We start from the raw sequence: 13948 nt of genomic DNA, 5'->3' as shown, positions 1-13948 counted from the left end.
CCTTTTCTAATGAGAATACATTAATAATCAGGAGCAATGGGGGGCTTTGTGCATTACCCCCATTGTGACTGCCATGCGTAGCATCTGAACAATTTTGAATATAAGTAGAACCATGGCAGGGTGGTGGGTGGATGGTTGGTGTAGTGGTGGAGGGTAGCATTAGGGAAGTCCTCACTTGGATTGAGGAAGTCCCCAGTTGGAGCTATCTATATAGAGTTATTATTTTGTATTTCTGTTACTTTCAGTCTTGCGAATCTGTGCTCAACTCTTACAAAAGCCTGGTCAGATCATGTATCCTAGAGAGACTGGGTTCCTTGTGATTCTTCTTTATGGTTGGCATCTCTCAAGTAGAGGGAAATGTGTGGTGGCATATACCTGGGAGTTCAAGCCCTTCTTCAGTTTAGAGTTAGGCTTAATGGGAGAGTTAGGTGCCCTCCTCCATGTGGTCTTATATAGTGGCCTCCCGAGTGCTCTTCTTGTTTTAATCAAATCTTCTATGAGGACGCAGTGTTTTTGTCTCTATTGAGGCATCGCTGCTCTGGCCCCGAGTATCCTTTTTGTAATGGGGTACAGTGGTTGGTGTCTGATGTTCTTTGGTTAATCCTGGGTTCCTCCCTTAAGGGGGTTTCTTCTCCTTAACAGGGTAAGCAGTGTGCAGGTCCTGATTTGGACTAATGGGTTGGGATGGGGTGAAATCGACCCCCTCCTAAATCGATTCTTCTTCACGTCGGGTGAGGACGGCGTGATTCTTCTTGTTACAGTGGGGGCGACGTGCTGCCTTGGGTGCGGTTAGTGAGGAGTGATGCCATTTGGGTGGTGAGTTTTGGCATGTGCTGACCGGCACTGCTGCCTCAGTGCCAGGGATGCGGGTTCAATTCTCCCTCTGTCTGTGTGGGTTTCCTCCGGGTGCTCAGTTTTCCTCCCAAAGATGGTAGCACAAGTGGATAGCACTGTGGCTTCACAGCGCCAGGATCCCAGGTTCAATTCCCCGCAGGGTCACTGTCTGTGCGGAGTCTGCACGTTCTCCCAGTGTCTGCTTGGGTTTCCTCTGGGTGCTCCGGTTTCCTCCCACAGTCCAAAGACGTACAGGTTAGGTGGATTGGCCATGATAAATTGCCCTTAGTGACCAAAAAGGTTAGGAAGGGTTATTGGGTTACGGGGATAGGGCGAGGGCTTGTGGGTCAGTGCAGACTCGATGGGCTGAATGGCCTCCTTCTGCACTGTATGTTCTATGTCTATGTCCTATGTGCAGATTAGACGGACTGGTCCCTTAGTGTCCAGGGATGTGCAAACTAGGTAGGGTTACACAGATAGGGTGGGAGAGTAGGCCTAGTGTGCATGGTGCTCTTTCAGAGGGTTGGTGCAGGCTCAATGGGTCAAATGGCCTCCTTCTGCACTGTAGGGATTCTATGTATCCTTGGGGTACTGACTCCTATATGCAAAAGTGTGCAGGACTGGGCCAAGTCCTGTACTGTGACTGGTATCCTGGGCGGCACCCTTTTGCTTGGGAAGTTCCTTCTTAGTCGGGATGTTAGGAGAGGCTGAGTCTTGATATGTTGAGAGTATCCTAGGTTTACTGACTCCTAAGTGTACAAGGGTTCCTTCTTAACTGAGATGTTCTGAGAGGCCGAGTGAGGGTTGAACAAGCAGCTTTTTCTCGTCTTATGATGAGGGGCGTGCACCAGAGTATCACGCGCTTATGGCTATGCCCTGGTCCTTTTTATCGTGAGACCCTCTCTATCCCTGGTAGTTTTCCTTTTTTATTCTCCCTGGTAGTTTTCCTTTTTTATTCTCACAATTAGTTTGTTGGAAGTCGTTGACCGCATTGACTATAATCGGAACCAAGTATATGAATATTTGCTGGTTTTCTCTGTATAAATGTGTGGAAAGATGATCGTTCTGCACTGTGTCCAAGTTTGGGATTTTGTTGCACAATGGCCTGAATTCTCATGGCCATTGTGATCAATCGATGCATGGAAGGTGTGCACCATTTTGCCATGTTTCCATGGTCTTATCCTCCTCTCCCTTGTTTTCTAGTAATGCATATAAAGGCAGCAAGTTGAGTGATATGTGTAAAATATCCTTTTAGAACTGGTGTCCTCGCAAATTCTTTCTGTAATTTTTTATTTTTGTTAGTGTGGGGGTAACAGAATCCATGATTGGCTCCTGCAAGGGTAGAGAAAGGTCGGATATTAGAGAGGAGGACGTTACAGCGTATTACTGGTACCTCTGGTGCAGCTGGAGATGAGGGAGATATGTACTAATGCGCACCTGAACATGGCGCGAAGATCTTATCCTGAATTCTCATGGCCATTGTGATCAATCGATGCACGGAAGGTGTGCACCATTTTACCAGTCTTCAGTCCAAACAACACTCACGGTGGCACGTTCTCCCAGTGTCTGCTTTTTTTTTTTTAAAGCAACAAAGAATTAGCACCTGAAGTGTTTTAATTCCATCACAGTATTATTTATTGTTCTTACTTAGGGTGGCACGGTGGCACAGTGGTTAGCATGCTGCCTACGGCACTAAGGACCCAGGTTCGATCCCGGCCCTAGGTAAATGTCCATGTAGAGTTTGCATATTCTCCCAGGGCGTGTGTGGGTTTCACCCCCACAACCCAAAGACATGCAGGTAGGTGGATTGGCCACGCCAAATTGTCCTATAATTGGAAAACAAAATTATTGGGTACTCTAAAATTTTTAAAATTATTGTTCTTATCTACCTCCTGGACTCCACACTCAAAACATTTGTTTTCTTCCACTGGCTCTGGAGTTTGACAGTATCTGCAAACTGGACACCTAAGAAAAAGTAAAATACTTAGGTTATTAATCAAACCAGGTAAACACACTGTTCCCTTTTTTGCATGCAAGTTGCAGGCATGTTATAATTCCTTTACGTTTCTGGAACTTTCATACACACCAAAAGGCAAATGCAGAAGTAAATTAATACATATTTATAATTTCTAAAATATTTACACATATTGACAAATAACACTGCCAATGCTTTGAAAAGAGTTTAAAATCAGGATACGAAGTCATGAGGTGGAATTTATATATCTTGAGCAAATAACTGAAAAGGCACAATAGAGATGTGTGTGATACAGTAAGCTGAAATACTAAGTTTCCTAAATTAGCCCAATTTGGAGCTATTCCAATGTGCCGTCGCCTGATTTAACCTGATGTGCTCTCTGTACATTTGCTTTTGCAGTTAACAATTTTTTCTTACTGCAGTGTTACCACACAGTGAGCCAACTATTGTACGAAGTCCACAAATACAGATTTTCCAACTGACTTTGGATAAAGGAACCAGGATTCAGTAAGCTATAAAGATGCTTAAATATGCAGTGTTCCGCATTTTGCAGTAGCAGAATAAATTAAGCTAGGGATTGTTCAGCAATTTCTAGAAATAAAATAATCACTTTTCTATTAACCTTTTAATTACGTACCAACATAATCTACGATTACTTGCTTTTTGCCCATTTTTCTATAATCGGTCTCATATATTGCACAATTCAATATTTCACCCACTGAAATACTTTCAGACTGCACATTTATATTTTTGGAAGCACCCATTGTCTAACATACATGTCACATGTCCCATAAAGCACTTAAAAGCTGAAACAGAGATCATGCTTCAAGGATCAGAGAGCTCTTCCTTCCACAGATTAAACATCAGATTTGAAATGTTGTTACTGCAGGATGTCACACTGAAAATGTTTCTTTAGCTGCCGGAGTTTTGTAGCATGGAGAACCTAAATACATTTACCATAGCGTCTTGTTACCCCTCCATTGTACATCAAATACAGCACACAAGAACCAAGCAGACAGTGGGAGTTGCTGTACGAGGGTCTTTTTCTAATAGTTATCATGTATTTCCATAGTTTAAATTCTGTTTGACTTACGTGGTGTCCTCCCAGTGTTGCAAGCAATGACTGTGAAAGCTGTGATTACAGAGTATTGTTAGAACACCATTTACAGATTCATCCATTCTTTCAAGGCACACAATGCACGGTGGTAATTCAGTTACGCCCATTACAGGAAGACTGGCTCCCTAAAAGGTGAGAAAACATAAAATCAACATATCTAGGGAAAATAAAGTTAGGCTCTTCACAGCTAGAGCCTTTTAAAGATAATAACTAGAATTTAGCTAAGGAGCTGCTGTCAACTCCATGCTTGAACTTTCAAGTGTCAAGCTTCCCGCTTCAGTCAGGGTAAGAAATAATTAGTCAAAGTCACGCACATTTCCAGTTTCCTGGGTTGCTTCATTAGTTCACTTCAAAGGGAAAGGAAACAAAAAAAAATACAGCACAGGAACAGGCCCTTCGGCCCTCCAAGCCTGCGCCGATCATGTGTCCTAGACCAACCGCCTGTATCCTTCTATACCCCGTCTGTTCATGTGCCTATTCAGATAAGTCTTAAAGGATGCTAATGTAGCCGGCCCAACCACCTCACTTGGCAGTGCATTCCAGGCCACCACCACCCTGTGTAAAAAAAACTTCCCTCGCACATCTCTATACCCCTAATAATTTTATAAACTTCCATCAGGTCGCACCTCAGCCTCCGTCTCTCTAGGGAGAACAATCCCAATTTATTCAATCTCTCCTCATAGCCAATACCCTCCAAACCAGGCAAAATCCTGGTAAACCTTTTCTGTACTCTCTCCAAAGCCTCCACATCCTTCTGGTAATGCAGTGACCAGAATTGGACACGGTATTCCAAATGTGGCCTAACCAACATTCTGTATAACTGTAACAATTTTTGAGCTTTTATACTCGATACCCCATCCTATGAAGGGATGCATGCCATATGAAAATCGCTTATTGTCACAAGTAGGCTTCAAATGAAGTTACTGTGAAAAGCCCCTAGTCGCCACATTCCGGCGCCTGTTCGGGGAGGCTGTTACGGGAATTGAACCGTGCTGCTGGCCTGCCTTGCTCTGCTTTCAAAGCCAGCGATTTAGCCGTGCTAAACAGCCTCTATGCTTTCTCTACCACCATTTCCACCTGTGCTGCCACTTTTAAGGATCTGTGGACCTGCACACCCAGATCTCTGTGTCTCTATGCTCCTGACGGTTCTGCCATTTATTTTATAGTTCCCACCTGAATTGGATCTACCAAAATGCATCACCTCGCATTTGTCCGGGTTAAATTCCATCTGCAATTTCTCTGTCCAATTTTGTAGCCTATCTATATCCTGTTGTATTCTGACAATCTTCATCACTATCCGCAGTTCCTGCAATCTTAGTATCATCCGCAAACTTGCTAATCAGACCTGCTACGTTTTCTTCCAAGTCATTTATATATATATTACAAAGAGCAGAGGTGCCAGTACTGATCCCTGCGGAACACCACGAGTTAGACATCCATTCGTAAAAACACCCTTCCATTTCTACCCTCTTGTCTTCTATGGCCAAGCCCGTTCTGGATCCATCCAGCTAGTTCACCCCTGACTCCATGTGATCTAATCTTTTGCACCAGCCTGCCATGAGTAGACAACATCCACAGCCCTTCCCTCATCAATCATTTTTGTCACCTCCTCAAAAAAATGTAATTGAATTAGTGAGACATGACCTCCCTCGAACAAAACCATGCTGTTTGTCGCCAATAAGACCATTCACTTCCAAATGTGCATAGACCCCATCTCTGAGAATCTTTTCCAACAATTTCACTATCGCTGACGTCAAGCTCACTGGTCTATAATTATCCGGATTATCCTTGCAACCCTTCTTAAATAACGGTACAACGGAAGGGATGATAACAAAAATTTTCCATTCTTTCTTTAATTCCACTTCCTTACAGTGAAACAGGGTGGATTGTTACCTGCCGATAATCAAAACTGATCATTGAACATCACAAACCAAGTAGACTAAACTGGTTATTCGGATTAGGGACCCACTGCTGCCATTTAGTCACAAAATCTAATGGTGCTAAAATGCAGTCCTATTAATAAATATGGTAAAATACCTACATCCTCAGATTTGATGACTTCAGCCCTTTCCACGTATACCAACTGGCAAACATCTTCCTCAATAGAATTAAACTGCCGACCATTACAGGCAGTATAAAAGCTGTCTGCTTCCGCCTAGAAATCAGGAAGAATAATAAAATGATTGCACTGGTAAAAACAGTATTGTATCTAATACTTCTACAATAACAAATGCACAAATCTGACCAGAATGAAAAACGACTTTTTCTTACCTGCGAACAAAATTTGACGAGAACCATATATTGGTTTGGGGTGGAGTCTCTTATTATTTTCATGTGCTCTATCGAATCATCAAATGGAGCTACAAACCTCATAAGATCATGGCTGGTCATGGTGGCTGGGACGGTAAGGATGCACAACATGGCACTACGCCTCACATCTTCTTTTAAGGACGTCATCTTGCTGCAGAAGAAAAGCAATAATTGCTTAACTCTCCTGGCAATTGCAAATCATGAGTAATAATGACAAATCTGCATTTGGTGCCAATAGTTACAGAAAAATGGATACCAGTTGTAATGACCTCCAATTGGCATTATTGGTTGGCCAATTGGAGTATGAGCTCCCTCAATGATAGCTCATTGAGGGGGCCCATATAAGCACCTGTGTTGGCTTTGTGAGGCAGTCTTAAGTTGACTGGAAAGCTAGCAGCACTGTTTGGAGCTGCTCTTGTATATAAGTTATCGCAAATAAATACTGGTGTGGTGACGGAACCCCTGCCTCCTGTGGATTATTACGCCAGTATATTCGGGATTCGAATTTAATGAAAGAATTAACACTTTTGTGCAAACGGCATGTACCACGCTCATATCATCCCTGGATGATATGAGCACGTTATTGAATAGTCTCCAGAGGTACATTCATTTTAAGTCTAGCTTCCTTTAAAAACTCAAATTAAAATTATTGAGGCAGACACCTCCCTGTACAAAACTAGACCACTTAATCTCCCCATCCTCAACGATGGCAAAGCTGAGAAAGGGTGCAAAAGATGAGGCAAACATGTTTGCAAATACCTTCAGCTGGAAGCGCCAACAGGACGATCCGTCTCGCACACGCCCTGAGGTCTCCAGCATCACAGATGCCAGTCTTCAGCCAATTTGATATACTCTGCCTGATATCAAACAATAACTGAGCAACTGGATGGACTGACAACATTCCAGCTGTAGCACTGTTGACTTGTACTCCAGAACTAGCCATGCCTCTAGCCAAGTTGTTCCAGTGCAGTTACAAGACTGAACACTACTGACAAGGTGGAAAATTGACCTGGAATGCCCTGTCCACAAATAAAAACAGGACAAATTCGATCTGACCATCAGTCTACTCTGAATTACCAACAAAAACAATGGGAGGTGTCATCGACAGGCATTGGTGAGACCGCACCTGTGAGTACTATGCACAGTTTGGTCCCCTTGTTTGAGGAGGGATGTAGTTGCATCAGAGGCAGTTCAGAGGAGGCTCACTAGATTAATTCCAGAGATCATGGGGGTTTGTCTTATGAAGAGAGATAGAGCAGTTTAGGCCTATAATCTCTCGTGTTTGAACGAATGAGAGGATATCTAATTGAGGTAAGATAATAAAATATATTGTCAAAGTAGAACTAGAGCACATGCTTCCTGTTGAGGGGAAATCTAGAACTCGAGGTCATAGTTTTAGGATAAGGGGTAGCTGATTTAAAACAAAGTTGAAGAGAAATTACTTCTCTCAAAGTGTGGTGAATCTATGGAATTCACTACCCTCGAGTGCGGTGGATGCAGGGACAAAGTAAATTTGAGGAGATAGACAGATTTTTAGTTGATGTGTTGGAAGGGTTATGGAAGAATGGGCAGGAAAGTGGAGTTGAGTCTGAGTTGAGATCAGCCATGATCATATTGAATGGCAGAAGAGGCTCGAGCTGCTGAATTGTCTACTCCTGTTCCTGGTTTTTATGTTCTTATGACAGTACTATCAAATAGCATTTACTCAGCAACATCCAGCACATCTATGGTTAATTTAAATTTCGACAAGGCTGCTTGGCTCCAGACCTCATTACAACCTTGTCGAATCGTGGACAACAGAGCGAAATTCCACAGGTGAAACAAGTTTGAATGCCCATGACTTCAAGGCAGCATTTGACCGACTGACATCAAAGAGTCGTAAATTATTGGGAATCGAGGGGGAAAACATTCCATCTGTTGAAAGCACAAAGGAAGATAGTTGTGGTTGATGGAGGCCAATCATCTCAGCCCCAGTACATTTGTACAGGAGTTCCTAAGGAAGATCTCCTAGGACCAACCATCTTCAGCTGCGCCATCAATGACCTTCCTTCCAACATGACAGATATGGGAATGGTTATTGATGATTGCAGAGCATTCCACTCCATTTGCAACTCCTCAGAAGCAGTCTCAAATGTGTCTTAAACGAGCATCCCTTTATTCTGCGGCTTTGTTTTCTGGTCCTACACTCTCCCATAAGGGAAACAGCCTCTCAACATTTATCCCATCTAATACCATAAGAATCATATATGTTTCAATCATATCACCTCTCATTCTTCTGAACTCCAAGGAGTACAGACCCAATCTCATATAACAATCTCACCACATCCGGGATCATTCTTGTAAACCTCCTCTGTAGGGTCTCCAAAATTATATATCTTTCCTTAAATAAGGGGACTAAAGGGCAGCACGGTGGCGCAGTGGGTTAGTCCTGCAGCCTCAGAGCGCCGCGGTCCCAGGTTTGATACCGGCTCTGGGTCACTGTCCGTGTGGAGTTTACACATTCTCCCCGTGTTTCCGTGGGTTTCTCCCCCACAACCCAAAGATGTACTGGCTAGGTGGATTGGCCACGCTACTTTGCCCCTTAATTGGAAAAAATGAATTGGGTACTCTAAATTTTTTTTAAAACAAATAAGGGGACTAACGGCCTCACTAGTACCTTGTACAGTTGCAGTAACATCTCTTTACTTTTATACTCCTGCCCTCTTGAAATAAAAGCGAACATTCTATTTCCCTTCCCTATTACCTTGTGCACCCGTGTGCTAGCTTTCTGCGTTTCATGAACAAGGACCCCTGTTACTTGGGGGAGATATTAGGAACTTGGGTCCAGAAATGAGACCCCAATGTAGCAGGCAATTTAGGGGTTAAACAGACTGAGGGTAAAAAAAACATGCGAGCACGGAGTCAGAGGAATACGCCCACAACTGGCCGAGTTACATTGTCCCAGTCAGACTTTAACTCGTTAGTGGGAATAGAGGATGCCCCAGATCCATTATCCTTCGCGACACTCCTGTCTGACCAGCCATTAGCCCATTAGAGTCTGATGGCCTCTTTGGCCGTTAATTGGAGGTTAGTTGCATATGAATAGCATGCCGCTGTTATTTTGTACAAATGGGAGTGGATCATCAAACAGCCAAGATAGCAATGTCTAGAAACCCCAGGGAACCTTTGTTTGAGGGGCTGGGCAGAGCTTAGAAGGAGAAAAAGAATCCTGTTTTGAACAGGGACAGGACAAGGCTTTGGAAATCGACCGACAGGTCATGAAAGTTGCCACTGAGGCAGACTTTGGAAAAGAGGTCTGAATGAATGTCCCTAACAGAAGAAAAAATTGTTTCGTAAATGCAAGTATTGTCTTTGCATGTTTGTTAAAAGTGCTGTTTAATGGGAACTAGTGTCTTAAGGTTAAGAAACTACGTATAACCGGTTATTGTCCGGGTTGAAGTTTAAAAGTTTAAATAGTTTTCTTTTAATAAAGTTTGTTTATAAAATAATCAAGCCCTATTTCTTAAATCACTCCCGGAACAAATCTATCTTTCTGCACCATCTTAAAACTTTAAAAACATTATGGCTCTGGTCCAGTCTCTTAAGCTTCTGTTGATAGCTAACTAGGCGTCCATAACACCCCCAAGTCCCTTTGTGCTACAGCTTTCTGCAGTCTCTCTCCCTATTTAAATAATAATCCGCCATCTCATTTTTTCTATTTAAATAATAATCCTTCTCATTCTTTGAACAAGTGCACATTTTCCCAAATTAAATTCCATTTGCCAATTTTCTGCCCACTCACATGACCTGTCACTATCTCTCTGGAAAATATTTATCTCCTCCTTAGACAGGTGGAAGGGGAGGGAGGTTGCATCATCTGCAAATTTGGTCACTGTACACACTGTTTCTTCCTCCAAGTCATTAATATATATAGTGAAGAGCTGCAGTCCCAGTACTGATCCCTGTGGCACTCCACTGGTTACTGCCGTCCAAACAGAGAAAGATCCCCTTATCGTTACTCATTGCTTCCTGTTAATTAGCCATGCCAGAATATTACCTCAACACCATGAGCTCCTATCTTGCATTGTCGCCTTTTGTGTGGCACCTGATCAAATGCCTTTTGAAAATTCAAATATACGACATTTGACTGGTTCTCTCCCCCATATACTCTGGCTGATACCGCCTCAAAGAGCTCTAGTAAATTTGTCGACATGATTTTGCTTTCATGAAACCATGTGAACTCTACTTGATCAGATTACAAATTTCCAAATACACTGCTATCCTCTCCTTAATAATCAATTCTATTGTTTTTCCAATAACTGCAGTTGGACTAACTGGCCTAGTTTCGTGCATTTTCCCTTCTCCTTCCCCTTTTGAACAAGGGTACCACATTGGCAGTTTTTCAATTCTTTGGCACAGTTCCAGGATCCAAGAAATTCTGGAAAATTACTAATGCATCCACAATCTCTGTAGCTACCTCCTTTAAGATCCTGGGATGCAAACCATCAGGTCCAGGGGACTCATAGAACATAGAACAATACAGCGCAGTACAGGCCCTTCGGCCCACGATGTTGCACCGAAACAAAAGCCATCTAACCTACACTATGCCATTATCAAGGCTGTCTGTATGGCGTTTGCACGTTAATGACTCGTCAGCCTTTAACCTCCATTAGTTTGCCAAAAGCTAGTTCTCTAATGATTGTGACTGTATTCAATTCATCTCCCATTTTTCTTTCACTATTTCTGGGATGCTTGTCGTATACTCTACAGTAAAGACCAACGCAAAATATCTAATTATCTCATTGTCATTTCCTTGTTCTCCATAATTACTTCCTCAGTTTCATTCTCTAAGGACCCAATGCTTTATTTTACTTCTTTCTTGCTTTAATGTACCTTACAAAAGCTATTATTGCCTCTTTTATGTTTCTCACTAGCTTGCCCTCAGTTTATTTTCTCCATTCTTTCCCGCTAATCAACTCTTGAAACTGCTCCACGAAACTCGGTTATTTTCCATGAAAAAGCAAAAACGCAGGTGCAAAATTCAACAAATTCATACCAGGTTCAATACTAAAAAGACATGAAAGGAAATATGAAAGGAAATATGTATATATCTACATCATCCTGATTACTTTATACATTTCTTAAAAAATATAATGGAAACTAACTACAACTCACACAAAAGGAATTTCTAGCCTACAGGAAACCACAGCAACCTTGTTATCTCTAAAGAGTTAATACCCCTGTGACTGTAGAAATCAAATTCCAAAGTATTGCACAATGGCTACTTTTATATTTCTGAGGCAAAGCCTGACCACTGGAAACAATCCACCTGCAAAGACAAAGGACTTCAAAACATCTGGTTAATGGACAAAACATTAACCATCTCAAGAATTCAGAACTGGTATGTAAATCCTCTGTTTAAATCAAAGAGAAGTAATGGGAGTTAAGTCACATGACCCCTCCCTGGCAACGCTGTTAGAACCTGTAATATTGCCTTGTGAAGCTTCCATCAGCCAAAAAAACAGCAGACCCCGAGCTCTGCCCAGGTCTAAATCGCCTGGCCCTTCACTGGATATGAGAACATCTGAACTTTTCTACCAGTGTTTACTACAGCGCTTACAAGTGGTGTTATGACAGGACGTTCAGCCATATACAATTTAAAGCATATTGGATCTTCAATTTAGTATAAAAATGAACAAATGTGACTACTGCTTAAACAAATGCACACTCAGGACAGTATCTGAGAATACACTCTGGAACCAAGCAGGGAACAGGCTATCAACAGCCGGTTAACATCTAATGAAACAGGATAAATTATTGACCTCATAGTACAAGTTCCTCAAGGTAATAGTGATTATACCATGATAAAAGTTCGCGTTCAGTTTGAGGGTGAGATATTTGGGTCTAAAACTAGTGTCTTAAATTTAAATAACGGTAATTACAAGGGTATGACAACAGCATTGGCTAAAGTGGAATGAGAAAAGAGGCTAAAAAAGTATGATATGAGAAGCATTTAAAGAAATATTTCATCACTTTCAACAAAGATATATTTTATTGAGAAAAAAAAGACAATACGAAGACGATACACATAAATAACTAAGGAAGTTAAGGATGGCATCAAATTGGAAAAAAAAGATGTGCAATGCTAAGAATAATGGTACAAACAAATTCTAGAATGCCTGCAGTGCAGAAGGAGGCCTTTCGGCTAATCGAGTCAACACTAACCATATGAAAGAGCACCCTACCCAGGCACACTCCCCTACCCTATCCCTGTAACCCCATAACACCCCCCCCCAAATGTTTGGACACTAAGGGACTATAGATCATGGTCAATCCACCTAACCCGCACATCTTTGGACTGTGCGTGGAAACTTGGACTGCGTGGAAACCAGAGCACCGGAGGAAACCTACGCAAACATGGGGAAAACGTGCAAACGCCATACAGACAGTCACTTAAGGTCAGAACTAACCCGGGTCCCTTGCGCTGTGAATCAGCAGTGCTAACCACTGAGCCACACAAATTAGCAGAAATTCTCCAAAATTTCAGTTAAAAAACCTACATGATAGGTATCAATATCCCTTCATTAAAACTGATTATTATATTGTTTGTAACTGTAGGAGACATCGGATACGCCTTTCTCCCTGCTCATTCAGGTTCCAAGTGTCAATTTTCTCTCTCTTCTCATTCTTCGGTTTAACCAGTCACCCTTCTCCCATTTTCTCCAGTTTGTGCTTGTGATTTTCACTCGCTATTTCTTCAATTAATGTTGGTCTTCTTTTTCACACCCTACATGAAAGATCATGCTGACCCTCACTCACGATTGTCCTCTTCTTAGTGGCACTCATCCTCCTCCTTTTATCCCTCAGTTCAGGCTGCTATTTTCAATTACTCACCCCCGTGTCACTTTACAACCACAATATATTAACTTTGGCAAACTTAAGACTCAATCACTTTGGCCAAAAAATAAGAGAAAGGTCACAGAATTCTAAACAGCAAACAGAAATACCATGCATCTAGTTTAAATAATGCTAATTAAAATGGATTACTCACTCATCTATTTAGGTGTTTCCTGAAATATGGACTGGCTGATGGGAAATCTAAATTGGGTGCATTAGCAGTGACATATCATCCCACTCACATTGAATGCTTTTACTCCAGTGATGTTATTGAAGGCAACATATTCCATCAGAGAACGTGAACAGCTTTGAATGACTATTTATCTCAACAAACTCAAGTAAAGAATAGGAAACAATCTAAGCTGACACCCAGCTAACATTGATCACTGAGCAATACAAGAACAGAACAAGCACATAGAAAAGTTTCAAGTTAGCTTCAATTACAAAGTAATATTTAATCAACGTAGCATCAAGATCAGGAGCTGATGCAGAAACATAATGGCAACATGGACACCAGCAGAAGAGGTCTCAACACTAGAACTTAAAGTGGAATGACAGACACACAAAATGTTCATTCTTCAACCCACTTGAACTGCAAAAAAGCACTCGGGGGCTGTTTAGCACAGGGCTAAATCGCTGGCTTTGAAAGCAGACCAAGGCAGGCCAGCAGCACAGTTCAATTCCCATAACAGCCTCCCTGAACAGGCGCCGGAATGTGGCGACTAGGGGCTTTTCACAGTAACTTCATTTGAAGCCTACTTGTGACAATAAACGATTTTCATTTCATTTCAGGTAGTTTGAAAAACTATAGATATTTTCCTTTTAAATTGAAGAGA

The 13948-nt window shown here is 42.0% G+C and overlaps 1 protein-coding gene across 2 annotated transcripts in view; it reads right to left on the bottom strand.

The window, feature by feature from the left end:
* The window catches only part of brap (BRCA1 associated protein), an 83047-nt gene that overhangs the window by 54910 nt on the left and 14189 nt on the right, over positions 1–13948 (bottom strand). For both annotated transcript variants that reach the window (XM_072494388.1, XM_072494346.1), the window contains exons 4-7: positions 6198–6387; positions 5968–6081; positions 3903–4051; positions 2724–2799 (exon numbers count right to left, since the gene is read on the bottom strand). In XM_072494388.1, coding sequence (XP_072350489.1) covers positions 2724–2799; positions 3903–4051; positions 5968–6081; positions 6198–6387 — 529 coding nt within the window. The remainder of the gene's footprint in view (positions 1–2723; positions 2800–3902; positions 4052–5967; positions 6082–6197; positions 6388–13948) is intronic.

The sequence above is a fragment of the Scyliorhinus torazame genome, chromosome 1, assembly GCF_047496885.1.
Source record: "Scyliorhinus torazame isolate Kashiwa2021f chromosome 1, sScyTor2.1, whole genome shotgun sequence".
Taxonomy (NCBI): domain Eukaryota; kingdom Metazoa; phylum Chordata; class Chondrichthyes; order Carcharhiniformes; family Scyliorhinidae; genus Scyliorhinus; species Scyliorhinus torazame.
This window is presented reverse-complemented; position numbering and strand designations above follow the sequence as displayed.